The sequence below is a fragment of the Lepidochelys olivacea genome, assembly GCF_965140295.1.
Source record: "Lepidochelys olivacea isolate rLepOli2 genome assembly, chromosome: 2".
NCBI lineage: Eukaryota > Metazoa > Chordata > Testudines > Cheloniidae > Lepidochelys > Lepidochelys olivacea.
Genome location: NC_140412.1, coordinates 224501676 through 224520764, shown reverse-complemented (window position 1 = coordinate 224520764; position 19089 = coordinate 224501676). Strand labels below are relative to the sequence as shown.

Sequence of the window (19089 nt, the reverse complement as noted above, 5' to 3'; positions counted from 1 at the left end):
GTCAGGGTGAAAGCTGGAGGCATGCAGGTAGGAATAGCGGTCAGTAGGTTTCCGGTATAGGGTGGTGTTTATGTGACCATTGTTTATTAGCACTGTAGTGTCCAGGAAGTGGATCTCTTGTGTGGACTGGACCAGGCTGAGGTTGGTGGTGGGATGGAAATTGTTGAAATCATGGTGGAATTCCTCAAGGGCTTCTTTTCCATGGGTCCAGATGATGAAGATGTCATCAATATAGCGCAAGTAGAGTAGGGGCTTTAGGGGACGAGAGCTGAGGAAGCGTTGTTCTAAATCAGCCATAAAAATGTTGGCATACTGTGGGGCCATGCGGGTACCCATAGCAGTGCCGCTGATCTGAAGGTATACATTGTCCCCAAATGTGAAGTAGTTATGGGTAAGGACAAAGTCACAAAGTTCAGCCACCAGGTTAGCCGTGACATTATCGGGGATAGTGTTCTTGACGGCTTGTAGTCCATCTTTGTGTGGAATGTTGGTGTAGAGGGCTTCTACATCCATAGTGGCCAGGATGGTGTTATCAGGAAGATCACCGATGGATTGTAGTTTCCTCAGGAAGTCAGTGGTGTCTCGAAGGTAGCTGGGAGTGCTGGTAGCGTAGGGCCTGAGGAGGGAGTCTACATAGCCAGACAATCCTGCTGTCAGGGTGCCAATGCCTGAGATGATGGGGCGCCCAGGATTTCCAGGTTTATGGATCTTGGGTAGTAGATAGAATATCCCAGGTCGGGGTTCCAGGGGTGTGTCTGTGCGGATTTGATCTTGTGCTTTTTCAGGAAGTTTCTTGAGCAAATGCTGTAGTTGCTTTTGGTAACTCTCAGTGGGATCAGAGGGTAATGGCTTGTAGAAACTCGTGTTGGAGAGCTGCCGAGCAGCCTCTTGTTCATATTCCGACCTATTCATGACGACAACAGCACCTCCTTTGTCAGCCTTTTTGATTATGATGTCAGAGTTGTTTCTGAGGCTGTGGATGGCATTGCGTTCCGCATGGCTGAGGTTATGGGGCAAGTGATGCTGCTTTTCCACAATTTCAGCCCGTGCACGTCGGCGGAAGCACTCTATGTAGAAGTCCAGTCTGCTGTTTCGACCTTCAGGAGGAGTCCACCTAGAATCCCTCTTTCTGTAGTGTTGGTAGGGAGACCTCTGTGGATTAGTATGCTGTTCAGAGGTATTTTGGAAATATTCCTTGAGTCGGAGACGTCGAAAATAGGATTCTAGGTCACCACAGAACTGTATCATGTTCGTGGGGGTGGAGGGGCAGAAGGAGAGGCCCCGAGATAGAACAGCTACTTCTGCTGGGCTGAGAGTATAGTTGGATAGGTTAACAATATTGCTAGGTGGGTTGAGGGAACCATTGCTGTGGCCCCTTGTAGCATGTAGTAGTTTAGAAAGTTTAGTGTCCTTTTTCTTTTGTAGAGAAGAAAGTGTGCGTTGTAAATGGCTTGTCTAGTTTTAGTAAAATCCAGCCACGAGGAAGTTTGTGTGGAAGGTTGGTTTTTTAGGAGAGTATCCATTTTTGAGAGCTCATTCTTAATCTTTCCCTGTTTGCTGTAGAGGATGTTGATCAGGTGATTCCGCAGTTTCTTTGAGAGCGTGTGGCACAAGCTGTCAGCATAGTGCTATGGGTACCCGCATGGCCCCACAGTATGCCAACATTTTTATGGCTGATTTAGAACAACGCTTCCTCAGCTCTCGTCCCCTAAAGCCCCTACTCTACTTGCGCTATATTGATGACATCTTCATCATCTGGACCCATGGAAAAGAAGCCCTTGAGGAATTCCACCATGATTTCAACAATTTCCATCCCACCACCAACCTCAGCCTGGTCCAGTCCACACAAGAGATCCACTTCCTGGACACTACAGTGCTAATAAACAATGGTCACATAAACACCACCCTATACCGGAAACCTACTGACCGCTATTCCTACCTGCATGCCTCCAGCTTTCACCCTGACCACACCACACGATCCATCGTCTACAGCCAAGCTCTGCGATACAACCGCATTTGCTCCAACCCCTCAGACAGAGACAAACACCTAAAAGAACTCTGTCAAGCTTTCTTACAACTACAATACCCACCTGCAGAAGTAAAGAAACAGATTGATAGAGCCAGAAGAGTTCCCAGAAGTTACCTACTACAGGACAGGCCTAACAAAGAAAATAACAGAACGCCACTAGCCGTCACCTTCAGCCCCCAACTAAAACCCCTCCAACGCATTATTAAGGATCTACAACCTATCCTAAAGGATGACCCAACACTCTCACAAATCTTGGGAGACAGGCCAGTCCTTGCCTACAGACAGCCCCGCAACCTGAAGCAAATACTCACCAACAACCACATACCACACAACAGAACCACTAACCCAGGAACTTATCCTTGCAACAAAGCCCGTTGCCAACTGTGCCCACATATCTATTCAGGGGACACCATCACAGGGCCTAATAACATCAGCCACACTATCATAGGCTCGTTCACCTGCACATCCACCAATGTGATATATGCCATCATGTGCCAGCAATGCCCCTCTGCCATGTACATTGGTCAAACTGGACAGTCTCTACGTAAAAGAATAAATGGACACAAATCAGATGTCAAGAATTATAACATTCATAAACCAGTCGGAGAACACTTCAATCTCTCTGGTCACGCGATCACAGACATGAAGGTCGCTATCTTAAAACAAAAAAACTTCAAATCCAGACTCCAGCGAGAAACTGCTGAATTGGAATTCATTTGCAAATTGGATACTATTAATTTAGGCTTAAATAGAGACTTGGAGTGGCTAAGTCATTATGCAAGGTAGCCTGTTTCCTCTTGTTTTTTCCTACCCCTCCCCCCAGATGTTCTGGTTTAACTTGGATTTTAACTTGAAGAGTGGTCAGTTTGGATGAGCTATTACCAGCAGGAGAGTGAGTTTGTGTGTGTATGGGGGTGGGGGGGATGTGAGAACCTGGATTTATGCAGGAAATAGCCCAGCTTGATTGTCATGCACATTGTGTAAAGAGTTGTCACTTTGGATGGGCTATCACCAGCAGGAGAGTGAATTTGTGTGGGGGGGTGGAGGGTGAGAAAACCTGGATTTGTGCTGGAAATCACTTTAGATAAGCTATTACCAGCAGGACAGTGGGGTGGGAATAGGTATTGTTTCATATTCTCTGTGTATATATAAAGCCTGCTGCAGTTTCCACGATATGCATCTGAGGAAGTGAGCTGTAGCTCACGAAAGCTTATGCTCTAATAAATCGGTTAGTCTCTAAGGTGCCACAAGTCCTCCTTTTCTTTTCTTTGTGGTAGCATAATTTTTTTTAAAGAAAAAACAAACTCTTTTCTTTCTGCTTGCTTGTTTTTACCTTAGATATGTGAATAATATCAAGTCTTGACTGCTCTGTTCTTGTGGGGGACCCTGGATCTGGAGCCAGAGCTTTCTCAGTCCTCTCTTAGAGGAGGACTATGGCGTTTCTCTCAAAGAAGTATTTTTTCCCGATTGGCAGTTAAGCAGATGTTTAACAAAAACAAAGAAAGAATATTAGCCTTCGATTTATGTCATTTCTCTTGTTCTTCCATCCTCCAGCAACATCAAGAAAGCTAAGATTTGATATTTCTAAAGTAAAAATCAAGCAGAAAAATATTTTATTTATTTATTTTTTAAATGGGGGCTGCCACTATTCACCATGAAGAAGCAATAAAGGGTGAGAACACTCTTGCTATATAATTCTCCTTTAAAATGCAGTGTAGGTGGTAAATGAGTAAAATTTGTGTAAAAATTATTTTGATTTGTGGAAACCACTTGAACATTGCTGATCATTTCTCACCCAGATGCAGTCTGGGAAAAGCTTTATAGTATTGAACCCAACACAGTGGACAGCAGTGTCTAAACATTGTTCAGAAAATTATTTTTCTGGTGTGAAACACATACCAGTACCATATCTTGGTACTTCTAGATCATGTGGACCCTGGATGTAAATGTATGTTTTGTAGTTTTTCCATCTCCATTGTAATTTCATCTGGTTGAGCTGTTCTGTTTGGTAATATGTTTCTCTTCTGGAGTGAAAATTAAGCTATGCTAATCTAAACATGTTGGGCCAGATCCTCAGCTGGAGCAAATATTGCAGTTACATTGAAGTTAGTAGAGCTATTCTGACTTAGACCAGCAGACGATCTGATCCATAGAACTCTGGGCCCTGTGCAGAGCATGAAGATGACACATTTCCTAGCTTGATCATAATAAATGTTCAGTAATAAAAATAGGTTTCAGAGTAGCAGCCGTGTTAGTCTGTATTCGCAAAAAGATGAAGTGAGCTGTAGCTCACGAAAGCTCATGCTCAAATAAATTGGTTAGTCTCTAAGGTGCCACAAGTACTCCTTTTCTTTTAGTAATAAAAATGACTTTCATAAAGATTGATAGAAAATAATTATACAACTGAAAGTTGATATTAAACAAGTGATTATGGAAGATAATGTAGTTTATGAAAAGTAAATAAACATGATCATTCTACATTGCCATGTATTAATTTCTCAGGCAGCATACTATGATGTGCCATTGTGTGATGTGTCTCTCTTGCTTGTCTGTGGGAACAAAAAGTCATTGTTTCCTATGCCTGCAGTCATTCTATAGCATATAGTCATTTTAAAACAATCCAAGAGAATATTCTGGCAAGTATCCCCCTGACAAATTGGTAATCGTTTGTCAGTTTGAATTGTATATGGTCATCTTTGTGAACTGAGCACAGTTCATTCTTTACATCAATGTAATGTTGGGTGCAGTGATCTTCTGCATGTTTCTTCTTTTCATTTTGGTTTTGTTGCAATTATGTGCTGAAACTATACGTAAGTATATTCTATTGAACAAAACGTGAACTTTTTGTTGGTTCTGTTAGTCACTAAACTAAAACACAAAATTTTGTCCTTGCCTATGTTTACTTAGAATATTGGGGTTTTTTTTCAGTTTGAATCAACAGGACTGGGTCTTAGTAGTAGCAGACTGCGCACTACACTAAACAGGATACAGGAGAGCCTGATTGATCTGGTAAGAAACTGGAATTTGTTAATGTTTGTTGAAATTAAGGAGGCATATTGTAAAAAGTATGGCAGTTAGTATATAATATGGTTCATTAATTTTACCTTTCCCCACACTCTGTTTATGATAAGAATATCGTAATAGATTTCCTGCAGTTGTAGGTGAGTTTTTGTTCAAAATCACTTTGCATATATCTAATAAACTAATATGAAACTCCCAGATTCTTCCTTAATTTAATTATGCTTCAGTAATAACTTTTAACTTTTAACATTTGTTACCATTAAAACTTGTGTTTAAAGCTCATTCTTCTTGTTTACGTCTAATGAAATTGGAGAATGGAGGCTATGATGTTTTTAAACTGATACCCGGCATCCTACTTAAAAAAGTTCATTGCTAAAAATCTTGTAGAAGAATAGCAAGATCATGGTTTGTTGTAGAATTTACCTACAACAAAAGGAGACTGGGAGATGGTAATGGCATGGTAAGTACTTTATTAAATCACTCAAATGGTAATTCATCCTGTCTAAATTTTAGACTTTAAACTGATTTGTTTTCTTTAATCCCCATCACCATTTCTAATGCACTTACTGTTCTAAGAGGTTTTTACATAAAGTAATGGCAAGCTTTCTAAATGTTCACACAGTTAAATCCCTGAGAAAAGTATGTACATCTGTGATAGCAGCTTAACAGATTTTTTTCAGTGGTATAACTTTTAAATGACAGCTTAGTCTTGAGGAAAAAAGATATATAATTCATTTCTCACAACTTACATATTGTCACTTTTCCTGCCATACATGTGACAACATAGATGCCATGAGTCATTTTAACATTTGTTTTTCATGAAAAAGGGTAAATAAATACCATATTTGCATTAGACTGGCAGTAGATTACACTTTGTAGTACTCTGAGGGAGTAGCAAATATGAGAAGTTTTGCCTTTTATGTAGGTGATTAAATGTTAGGGTTGTGCAATGCAACTGGAGAGCAAAAAACATAGAAATGTAGCAAAGGAGTGAAGAATCGTGCTTTTAGGAGGGTCAATCCATCCTCATCATCGTATCCACTCATTATACTGCACACCTGAACATAGCCTCATATCTCAATGTCTGTACTTGACCCGTTAACCTTTTACCCCCAATCGGGGATATTGCAGATTATGTATTCCTTATGCTGAACTTCGCACCCCTTGATAATCTGTACATTATTCCCTGATAACCAGAAACTTCCAAACTTAAACTCTGTACCGTTCACTTTTTTTAAACATCATCTTAATAAAGTTTATAAACCTTTTATTTCCTTCTACTTTGAAATGTAAACACTTGAGGCATGACACTGAAATAATTTCCTACAACTTCTGTTTTAAATGGTTTGTATTGTAACATACCCAAAAATTCAGTTTTACTATTTTGTAAAGCCACAATTTTCCAGAGACACACATGACCTAACTGCACATTTAGCAGTGGGGGCCGTTGTCTGGCTAGTTGGAAAAGGTGTGTGCCCCTTTAAGGAGAGCCGGGGAGTGACTTTTTGCTGAAGTGGCAGACCAGGTCAGTGTGGGGATGCTGATCCATCCCCCTGCAGGTGACTGGAAGAGACTGGGGACTATATATTGCCAGTGCAGGAAAAGTCCTTTTTTACCTGGGCCAGGCAGAGCAACTCTCACCCTCCCATCCATGGAAGCAGTGAAATACTGGGTTTGGTCAGGAACCGCTGCATGCACTACGCTAGTTGCTCCTTTCTTTGGGGCTGAGAAGGAATTTTTCCCTCACCGCCAGATAGGCCAAGGTTAAATAGGGTGGGTCACCTTTTTCTGGAGCTGGTTCAGGGGGCTTAGTTGGGCAAACATGAAACGGGAGTTAGGCTATGATGTCCCAACTCATAGTGTAAACATGGGGCAGATGTCCAGTGCCCCATAGGGAAGGGGTACAGTGATTAGATAAAGTGGATTGGTAAATGATTTAAAGGACGTGTTATTTAAAAGAGTGGAAATGGGGGGAAGCGTTTGGGGCTCCTATGACTGGTTCAGCAGAAAGCCATCCCAGCCCTCCTTTTACCCCTTCCCCCCCGAACCCTCATTCAAAGTGCGAGGATGGTATGGTCCCGCAGGTTCTCTGAGGACCAGGATGGGTAAGGGGGAGGGCTGACAGAAGCCCCTAGCTATGTATTGAAATGATTATGGAATTACCTGCACTGTATACTTTTATCTGCCCAGTACTCCCAGACATTTAAGAATAAAGTTGGTTTGATTAAACCAAATCCAGTGTTGCCTGTTCTCCTTCCAGCACAGCCAGACGATGGGAGATAGATGTCCAACTGTCATTGACTTTCATTAGGAGTGGGGCCTTTTGTGCCTTTGAAACCCCCTCCGTATGTTGTTAGAGACACAACTAAGTGACTAAGGCCGTAAATCACTGTTTCATGAGAGATTGTTTAAAAAGCAATATTTATATGGTACCCGTGGTGGCTTTTTGTTCATTTGCTGCCGAACGAGTAGCGGGAGCACAAATTAACTAATAACCCCAAATCCCAGCACTGTACTGATATCTGTGATGATAATACAGTACGAAAATATGGTTGAACATTAAAAATAAATCATGGACTCTTGTTTCTGAGGAAATGGAAGGGGAAAAACAGTGTTCTGAAGTGAAGTAAGAAATGTGTAGAGAAAAATTTTTAAGTTTAAGCGAATAGCAGACAAATCAGTAAAACAGAACACTTCAGAAATAAAATGGTCCTGAATGTGTGTGTTTATTATTATTAAGTCATAGCTCCTGACGGTTTTTCTTCATGTTGTTTTTCTTTTTATATGTAATAGGTTTATGGGCAAATCCATCCCAAGTGCATAGAGTAAATAGCTGGACCCCTCCCCCCCCTCCAAGTTATAGATAATGCTCATATCAGGTGAAATTTACTCTAAGTACCAAGTAAGACGTAAAATTGTCTCATATGCCATGTTCCTCAAGAAGTATCTGAGAACCTAGGAATCTTAGGTTCCTAGTTCCTAATGACTTGCAATAACCAGAAGATGTGAGATGAGTCATGTTAGTATCTTGCAAACCTTCCAGTATAAAGTCTTATGCTGGTAAATTGAAATGATTTTTCTAGTTGGGCTAGCAGAAGGAAAGTGTTTTCTGCTTCTTCCCTGTTCTTACTAATTCTTGATTATTTGTGGAATTGAAGTATGATGGTCTTTCTTTTGTCAATGAAGGTGTCTGTCATGTTTATATTTGACCTATCGGGACCCTTTTCAATGTTCTTCTCTTTACACAGCCTATTGTAACATACTTTCTGAAAATATTCTTGCTTACATTTCCTCCTATTTGTATTTTAGTGGAATCTTAGGGTTTGAATCTGGTTCTTATTGGGCTCTTCACATGTTGGGAATTCTGTCCTTTGCGTTGTCTTCCATTAAAAGTAACATTCTTAGTGGTTGTCATTTCTGCCAGGAAGGTGATTGCAACCCCAGATAGCAGATCCTCCCGATACTGATTTTTCATAAAGAAAGCCATATTCCATCCTTATCCTAGTTTTTGATCACGATTGTCAGATTTCCATCTTAAACGAGAACTCGGTATGTTACTAAATTCTCTCAGCCTCCTCTGAAGGCTGGACTCTGTTGTCTGGATTTCAGAAGCCTTGAGCTATTTAGACAGGTCTAAGCCTTTTGGAAAGTCCTAAAGGCTGAATATTGCCTTTGTTTCCCCCTTGGACTTCCCCAATCTTTGCTCCAAGGCTCAAATAAGGCCTGTTTACTAACTACTTATGACCAGGCTGAGGAGTGAACATTTGGAAGATTCACTAAAGCAAGAGTTGTCTCAATAGCTTTTCTTTGGACCACATCAGCTTCTGAAATTCATAAGCTGCCTGTTGTGGAGTTCAGTTAATACTTTCATGAAGCATTACCTCCTTTTGACTGGCAGTCTAGGTCAGATGCCTGTGCAGGGTAATAGTACTTCAGTCTTTATTCAGTTGAGTCCTTCTGCAGCTGTGTACTACTTGCAAATCTTCTTCAGTGGGAATCTGCAGTGGTAATTTCATGATGGAGGCAGGAAGGTTACCTACAAATAATTGTAGTTCTCCTTATGCATGTGTGGATTCTTGCTGAACCTCCCTACTTTCCCATTTCTTCAGGCATCTTAAGCTACCAGGTGCGTCCCTCAAAAAAACCCTGATAAGAATCTGTCTCAGCCTCTCAGAATCATTACATCAACAACAAATGAGTTTAAACGGAGGTATGAAGGGGCTTAACCAAACCCTTGAGGAAGTTCATCACCTGAAACAAGATCCTAATAGCTAAAGCTAAAACTAGAATTGGGGTGCTGGAATATGAGAACTATGTCTCACTGGGAAACTGAGTAAAGTAATTTGAGAAATGACTCAGTTCAATATTAGCATTCTTGGAGTGAGCTAAATGAGATGGACAATTCTATTCATATAATATCAGAGTACTCTATTCAGCAAGGCAAGATGATACCCCATATAGAGGGAGTTGGAGTACTCCTCAGCAAAAAGGCAACACAAGATCTACAGGAATGGAAACCAGTTGACTCACGAATTATACTAATATAACTATCATACAGTGTTATGTACCTACCAATGACCATGATGAACAAGTAAAGGATGCATTCTACAGCAAGTTGCAAGATGTACTTGTGATGCTGGTAAACCATGTGCCAGCTGTTGCCAAGGCTATAGGTGTCTGCTGAGCACTGACAAATTCATAGGTGGAAACCAGACCAGTTCACCAGTATGTTAATATTGTTTAAAATAGGTGTTAGACTTGTAAAGATGTGTTCAGTGTTTAGACTCTATAAAATGCTTGTAAGTTGCTGTGTGCATTAATCTTGCTTGCAATGTCTATACCCCATGCTGTAAGATAATATGTAGGTTTTGCTTTATAATTGTAAAAATGCCTGATCTGAACTTGTGAACCTAGACAGCAAGAGTGGTAATCAAAAAGGACTATCAAAACTGAATGGGCTATTTTAGGACAAAAGCTCAGTTGATTGCCCTATCTGCCGAGGAAGAACTTATGTCCAGGAGCACTTGTCCAATCGGTTTGAACTCTGGGGGAAGGGCATATAAAGATGCTCACAAGAAGAAATAGTTCTCTTTACTTTTTGGACTCTTACAAGGGCTGGAGCTGAGAAACAAAAACGGAGATATCCAGGGTCAACCTGGATTTGCCCTAAAAGACATTCAGTGGACAGACTACTATATCTCTGTCACCTTTTTGGAACCATACACTATAACACATTTGTGCTTATATGTTGCCTGTTTTAGCGTGTAAATAACTCTCATTTCTTTTTCCTAATTAATAAATCCTTGGTTTATGATTGGATTGGCAACCAGCGATGTTTTTGGTGTGAGATTTAAGGTACAGATTGACCTCTGGTAAGTGACTGGTCTCTTAGAACTAGAAGCAACCTGAATATTTTGTGATTTTTGGTGTAAGTGACCATTTATCACTAAGTGTAGTTTGCCTGTGTTTGACAGGGGACTGTCTGTGACTCCATGGTAAGAGTGTTACAGTGATCCAGGAGTTCACATTTGTTACTGGATTGATGAAATGTAGTTATAGAACATGCTATCAGTTTTGGGTGTCTGCCCTGCTTTTAGACAGTGTGCCCTAAGGTTGGCACTCACTGTCATGAACCACTGCAGAGAGCATGACAGTACTAAATCAGACGCATGCTTATGATGTCATTCTGTTTATGGATGATGTGAATGCACAAGTTCATAGTGACAACCTCAGCTACGAGCATTTCATGGTTAAACGCGGAATTGGGGGGTGAGCAGATTGTGGTGATAGATTTACTAAATTGTGTAGTATGTATAACCTGTGCACGCAGGGAGTAAAACACTTTTTTCCCTTCTTGGAAGAAAGAAACTAACATGGCAATCAAATGATGGAAATCACTGAGAAACAATTGGGTCACATTGCCATCAGCAGATGGTGGAGAAGATCAATGCTGGTTACACAGTCGCCTACAATTGCTGTTACAGAAAGTGACCGCTATCATGTCAGAACAGTTTAAAAAAAAAAAAAACTATAAGAAAAGAGATGGTATTTGATGTGAAGAAACTGTCTGACCTCGGAATGAGAGAGGATTTTAAAATCAAGCTCTCAAATGGATTCCAAGAACTATGAGTAATGAATGATTATATAGAATAACAAAGAGCTCACTTTAGATATGTTTACTGGGAAGCTGCCAAAATTTCACTTGGACCAAGAAGATCAAGGAAAGAAGAGAGGATACAGCCAAGCACATGAAAGTTGATTCAAGAAAGAAAAGCTTTAAAAATGAGGCAAGCATAGGTCAATGATGCTGCAACAGGAAGACATAGAAAAAAATAATTAAGTTGGATCAGAAAGAATGGCTTGACAAAAAAGTGACAGAAGATGAAAAAGCATGAGTCAGGCAATTCTCGGGTATGTAAGCAATTATCATCATGGTTCCAGAGTCACAATGGTATTGTAAAAACAAAAGATGGAAGATTGTTAGCAATGGAAGCAGAACAGAAGGAACAGTGGTGAGAAGATTTTAATGAAGTACTCAATGAACCAGAGCCAACAATTCCAATTGATAGATACAAAGAAGAAGGTGCACAATTAAAGATTTCACTGGTAGAAATGTCAGAAGCAGAAATAGAAGAAACAATTAAGCAGCTAAAAGAACAGCAAAGCACCTGGTCAAGATAAGATCACTGCTGAAATGTTTAAAACTGAAAGAGGTAGTACATGAAATACATACATTTTCATACACTTTATAATATAGTTTGCAAGACAGATTTCTACTCACAGGAGTGGAAGACAGCTGTGATCTGTAAATTACCAAAAAAAAGCCCACCCCACTGGTGTGCAACCGTTGGTGAGGAATAACACTACTTTCCATACCCAGAAAAGTGTTCTGTAGTGTGCTATTGAACAGAATCAAGCTGGTCAGAGAAGAAAAACTGTGTACTGAGCCAGAAGGCTTTAGACTGAAAAGATCATGTATAAATCATATCTTTACCCTCTTTCAATCAGAGAAGATTAGTCTTGAATTATAGATTTCAGATTGTTGTCAAGGTTCCTTCCCTACTCTGAACTCTAGGGTACAGATATGGGGACCTGCATGAAAACCCCCCTAAGCTTATTTTTACCAGCTTAGGTTAAAACTTCCCCAAGGTACAAACTATTTTACCTTTTGGCCTTGGACTTTCTTGCTGCCACCACCAAGCATCTAACAAATATATAACAGGGAAAGAGCCCGTTTGGAAACGTCTTTCCCCCAAAAATCCTCCCCAAACCCTACATCCCCTTTCTTGGGGAAGGCTTGATAAAAATCCTCACCAATTTACATAGGTGAACACAGACCCAAACCCTTGGATCTTAAGAACTATGAAAAAGCAATCAGGTTCTTAAAAGAAGAATTTTAATAGAAGAAAAAGTAAAAAGAATCACCTCCGTAAAATCAGGATGGTAAATACCTTACAGGGTAATCAGATTCAAAACATAGAGAATCCCTCTAGAGACAAAAACAGGAACATACATTCCATTCAGCACAGCTTATTTTATCAGCCATTTAAACAAAACAGAATCTAACGCATATCTAGTTAGATTACTTACTAAGTTCTAAGACTCCATTCCTTCTCTGTTCCCGGCAAAATCATCAGACAGACAGAGAGAACCTTTGTTTCTCCCCCCGTCCAGGTTTGAAAGTATCTTGTCTCCTCATTGGTCATTTTGGTCAGGTGCCAGCGAGGTTATCTTAACTTCTTAACCCTTTACAGGTGAAAGAGTTTTTCCTCTGGCCAGGAGGGATTTTAAAGGTGTTTACCTTTCCCTTTATATTTATGACAATTGTATTTATAGTCCCTGTGAAAGATGTGTTAATGGCTAAGATGCTGTGTGAAAGCTCAAAATGCTGTGTTAGGACAGTGAAGAGACTGACTGGTTTGATACCATTACTGGAATGCAGCAGTGCTGCATTTGATCACCTCTCCTTTTCTGCATTGTGATAGATCATGTGATGCTAAAAGCAGCATTAAAGGAAGATGCAGGAATTATGTGGAGTAGAAGAAAATTTAAGATCTTGACTTTGCAGATGACTTTTTGTGGGACAGAGATGATGATGCTATGGAAAAGACCACTACCAACGTCAGATGTGAGGCTGCCAAAGTAGGATTACGAATCAGCCAAAAGAAAATGAAAGTTATGATCATTTTAAAAAGATGTCAGCAATGATGATGCATATATGATTGTTTCAGAGTAACAGCTGTGTTAGTCTGTATTCGCAAAAAGAAAAGGAGTACTTGTGGCACGTTAGAGACTAACCAATTTATTTGAGCATAAGCTTTCGTGAGCTACAGCTCACTTCATCGGATGCATACTGTGGAAAGTGTAGAAGATCTTATTATATACACACAAAGCATGAAAAAATACCTCCCCCCACCCCACTCTCCTGCTGCTAATAGCTTATCTAAAGTGACCACTCTCCTTACAATGTGTATGATAATCAAGTTGGGCCATTTCCAGCACAAATCCAGGTTTTCTCACCCCCCACCCCCACAGACACACACAAACTCACTCTCCTGCTGGTAGTAGCTTATCTAAAGTGATCACTCTCCTTACAATGTGTATGATAATCAAGTTGGGCCATTTCCAGCACAAATCCAGGTTTTCTCACCCCCACCCCCCCAAACTCACTCTCCTGCTGGTAATAGCTTATCCAAAGTGACCACTCTCCTTACATTGTGTATGATAATCAAGGTGGGCCATTTCCAGCACAAATCCAGGGTTTAACAAGAACGTCTCGGGGGGGGGGGGGGGCAGATAGGCTACCTTGCATAATGACTAAGCCACTCCCAGTCTCTATTCAAGCCTAAGTTAAGCTTATGCTCAAATAAATTGGTTAGTCTCTAAGGTACCACAAGTACTCCTTTTATTTTTGCATATATGATTGATAGTGAAGAATACACATGGTTAATGAGTTTGTATATGTTGGAAGCACAAATAGTGCTGATTGTCAACACCATGAGGAGGTGAAAGCAAAAAATGAGGAGGCAAGTAGAATCTTTTGAGACTGGCAAATATTTAGAGAAATAAGGAGATTCACACAAGAGCTAAGACCAAGTTATACAATGCCGTTGTTAAATCCACACGGATATATACTTCTGAAACTTGGCAAATTCTAGAAACTTAATGGTAAACTTAATGCATTCCACTTGAGATACTTGCAAAGGATACTTGGTGCAAAGGATACTGGTGGGATAAAGTAACCAACGTAGATGTGTTACAAGGACTGGCCAGCAGATTGTAGAGACAATGAATGATTGGAAAAAGAAAGTTGGAGTGGTGGGGATGTGTTGTCCAGATGTGTAAAAACTATTCCTAGACAACCCCTTGATTGGATATCGCCTGGTGGAAAGCTTGAAAAGAGGAGGACAGCAGATACAAGAAAGCATTTGAGAAAGATTTTCATTGTCATGGAAGCAAACTATAAAGGAGCAAGAAATATGGCATTAGATGAACGTGGAAAGGCTGGATTGCCTCATGTCACAACACACAAGAACATCTAATAAACGAAAACTTATTTGAAGTGTGTTCAATAATTAATGTGGAGAGAAACTTAAGAGCAGTTAGGAGGTAGTCTGTCTTACAAGATCTGTTTGGAACGGTCTATTTAAGATATTTATATGGCTCCTATTACTGTTGTATCTCTTTTAGAGTACTCAGTCTTTTAATATATTTGTCACATCATCCCTGTAACATGTGAAGTACTGTTACCATTTCTCAGCTGGAGAGCTCCTGTGACAGAGCAGGGAAATGAACTTGGAATGTTATATCTTTGGTCAGTATATGCCTATCCACTGGTAAATCATATGGTTTTGGAGCAGTTTGTGGGGCCAGCCGGCCAAGTCAACCAATTTCCATGGTGTAGATCTGCAGAGGCAATTATTTAGACACTCGAGTTACTAGTAAGTAACTTCCCTATGTTGCTTGTTGAAGGAAGGTAGTTTTTTTGTTTACTTGGATTTTTGTAGGACATTGGTCCCCAAACTTCTTCCACCACTAGTGCAGAGAAAGCCCCTGGCGGGCCGGGCCCATTTGTTTACCTGCTGCGTCCGCAGATTTGGCCGATCGCGGCTCCCAGTGGCCACAGTTCGCTGCTCCAGGCCAATGGGAGCTGATGGAAGCAGTGCAGGCCAAGGGACGTACTGGCTGCTGCTTTCAGCAGCTCCCATTGGCCTGGAGCAGCGAACCGCGGCCACCGGGAGCAGCGAACCACGGCCACTGGGAGCCACGATCGATTGAACCTGCAGACGCGGCAGGTAAACAAACCGGCCCGGCCCGCCAGGGGCTTTCCCTGCACAAGTGGCGGAACAAGTTCAGGAACCACTTTTCTAGGATATTGAAAATAGCTGCGCATTAATCTCATTTTCTAGACAAAGTGTCAAACTGTTTCATTAAAAAAAAAAAAAAAATTGGGGACACTTTGTTCAAGAAAACAAAATGTTTCATCATGAAATAATGTAAAAGTAATATAAAATAATAAACAAAAACTTTCAAATTGAAATTATCAAACAATGTCAAAGTTTTGTCTACACTAAATTTTATTGAATCAAAAAATTTTCATTTGGAAATTGTTTTCACTAGAAATGTCAGAATCAATATGATTTTGTAAAAAATTTCAGTGTAGTTGAAACAGCATTTTCCGATTGAAAACTTAAGCACAGATGGAGATTTTCAAAAGTACCTAAGGGATTTGGAAACACAATCCCCCAATGATTTCAGGCACTTTTGAAACTCCCCTTATTGTCATACTTTGTTGCCTAATATCAATTTGATGAGATTTTTTTCTTGTAATACTTGCTTTGAATGTATCTTTATTTTTTCCTTATTTGTACTTTATAAGGCCAAGGCTCAAGAGATACTGTGTGGGTCCTGTCGGGGAACTTCAGTTGGCATTGAGGGCACTTAGCAATTTACAGGATTGTGCTTACATGCGCTTTTGGTGCTGCATTTTCCCTGTTTGACTTAACTAAAGGAGGTATTTTGAACTGTATTATAAATGTACCTAGTGTAGTTGTAGCCATGTCAGTCCCAGGATCTTAGAGAGACAAAGTGGGTGAAGTGATAAAAGATATTACTGATCTTTTTTTTTCCCCAAAAGAGCTACATCTTTCTAATGGCAGCACTAGAAATATTAGTATAGCATGATCTGAAATGAAAAAATTATTTTGATATTTAAATGATATAGTTAGGTTTGGTAAAATTCCAACACAATCTATAGCTTAGCAACACTATTTGTACGTACTTCACTTGCGGGAGCTAATGTGAAGGAGGTTGCTAGGAGCTCATATAGTGATTGGGTAATAAATTTTGTGTCTATAAATAAATACTTGCCATCTTTGTCTTAAGAAAATATTTGCAGACTTACAGATAAAGTCAGTTGAAGTATATGTTTTAAAGTGGCTGACAGTGCAATTACATTCTGAAGAATAAAATAACTTTACTTCCTCAGTATTTTGGTTGACTGGCTTTGTGTCTGTCTCTGGGATCTTTAGACTCTCTCATATTTAACATGTCCTATAAAACCTTGGACAGCGTATACAAAGCTTCTATAGCTCCACCCTAAAGGATAACTTTAGTACATATCTGTGTATGCCATCTGGTGGGGAGCAATAATCCTTTACATTTATGAATTACAGGGAGTCCTCGGACTTATGACACAGTTCGTTTCTCAGAATTGCATTGTAAATGGAAACTGCTTTTCCCATAGGAATCAATGGTATAAATGGGGGATTGGTTCCTGAAACAAGGCTTGCTGCACTATTTTCACCACAATAACCCAGATTTTTGTACTAAATGAATTATAGATGACTAATGTAGCAACATCAATATATTTATTTGGTAAACAGCATTCAAACAAACATAAAATCACACATGTTTTGACCTTCTCTTAACGTCCATTTTTGTTTCAATATTAATTGTTTTGCATTTCTTAGAAGTGCACTGGATTTATGCTTTTCTGCCATTTAAAAAAAATTTTTAGAACCACAAAGAACAGCAACTAAGTGTCTTAAATCAGGCTGGGCAGATAGCCAGAGAGACAGGCAGCTGCGCAGAATGCCGGAAACATATTGTGCAGAATTGGGCTTGCTTTTTACAAAGTTGCTTGTAAATAACTTCGTGGTTGCGTTATAATGAATGGAACTGGAAGGGGGGGTCCCTTGCAGTCACTTGTCTGTTTGGCTTCCATGGCCAGGGTAGCTTGTTGCTGGGTAGCCTTGCCGCTTGCTTTTGATTGGCTGAGCCCAGGGCTGGAGGACAATCAGTGACTGGCTGAGGCGCAGCATGTGATGTGTGCTGTTTTCCCTGCTGGCTTTTGTCATAAGGGCAAAACAAGCATCACTGGGGCAAAACGGGCAGTCAACTGAAAAACATTGAAAGTGGCATCCGACGTAAGTCAGGCGTCATAAGTCTGAGGACTCCCTGTACATGCTTATTTAAGAACACTGGATTTTAATCTATATCTATTGTGAGAAATGCTTAATCAGATTGTTCAACTTTCTATGCTTCAGATGTGCATGACACAGGCTCAAATTACCACAAATGGTAAAAATGATAGAGGAAGAGGCTTAAAAAGATGTAGCATTCTTTTTTGTTTATGTGTTGAAGTTTTCTATAACTTTTTCAAGAGTCAGTATTTCTGATGTCATTACTTAGAGTAAACCAGTGAAATAAAACCAGACTTGTTATGGGATCATTATAAAATTGAATCTACAATAATTGAAGTCTTATAATGAAGTGCAGTCAAGAAGCATGTATTCTAGCATTTGGTACAGAGATAAATGTGGCACTGTCAAAAGTACTATATGTCAAGTTTTTTATTTCAGATGTCAGTTGAATCAAATGTTATAAGGTAGTGGTCTCATGCTGCCTACAATGAGTACATTAAAAAGTAATCTACTACTGCACCCCTGAGGAAAATATTTAGAATGTTTACCAGAATCTGGTATTTCTACTGTTGTGATGATTAGCTGTCTTCTGATTATATCATTTTCAGGCACCAAGTAGTAAATCTTCTGGACTGGCAGACTTCCAAACTAAGAACTCTGTATGCTACTGCTAAACCCTGTTGAAGATGTAATCATACATCAAACCTTTCACCAGTGTTATAGGCTTGGAATTGGATTAGTATTCTGTTTTATATTTTAAATTAATTTTCTCCAATTTTTAGTTAGCGGTCACTTTATTTCTCACTAACCTTGCCTTCTGGAGTAGAATGAGGGCACTTAGAACAAGGGAATGTTATACAAAACTCAGTACACAAAAATAAAACTGACAAGTAAGGAGAATCGGTAGTTATCTTATTATAGTAAAATCTTACAGCAGATTAGATTTACTTTATAAGTATCCTTCAAGACTGTATGAGTGCATGATCAGCAATTTTTCCTGAACCTTGGAACTGAAGAACCATGACAATCAAGATAACAGCTGGGTAAGCTGATACTTTTTTCCTACAAATTTCTTTAGACAAATTATGTATTTCAAGGAAATACTTCCCCTCCTAGTCTTTATATCTAATTAACCTTTGAAAATGTGTAGATCAGTAGTGGGCAACCCACAGGAATGGCGAACAGAGCTCCGGGGGGCCGTTCCTCCGGATAGTCAATGTCAGCAAAATGTCTCATGGCCCGCAATCAGATTACCCTGATGGGCCGCAGGTTGACCACCACTGGTAGATTAATACAATTAATCATAAATGTGACCCTTTAGAAGTAGCTTTGTATGGATCGCATTTCTTCATATTAGTCAGCAGAAAAGGCTGGTACAGCTGTGATGCTAACAAGAGCACCGAAGGAAATGGAAAAAGTCCTGAGTTTTAAAGCAATTTAACCATTTCTCAAAGGCACTGGCTTGACAAACATCCACAAAACCGATGCCCCAATCACTGACTCGGTGAGAACTCCCTCCCATCCCATCATCTATTGGTTCCCACATCCTCAGGAGCCGAAGACTTGGGGAATAAGTGTATAGTTTAGTCTTCATATACATTCAGTCCTCAGGCC

The 19089-nt window shown here is 40.0% G+C and overlaps 1 protein-coding gene across 2 annotated transcripts in view; it reads left to right on the top strand.

Moving 5' to 3' along the window:
• VPS50 (VPS50 subunit of EARP/GARPII complex) overlaps positions 1 to 19089 on the top strand; it is a 207390-nt gene that overhangs the window by 149416 nt on the left and 38885 nt on the right. For both annotated transcript variants that reach the window (XM_084620900.1, XM_084620899.1), the window contains one exon: positions 4958 to 5038. In XM_084620900.1, coding sequence (XP_084477026.1) covers positions 4958 to 5038 — 81 coding nt within the window. The remainder of the gene's footprint in view (positions 1 to 4957; positions 5039 to 19089) is intronic.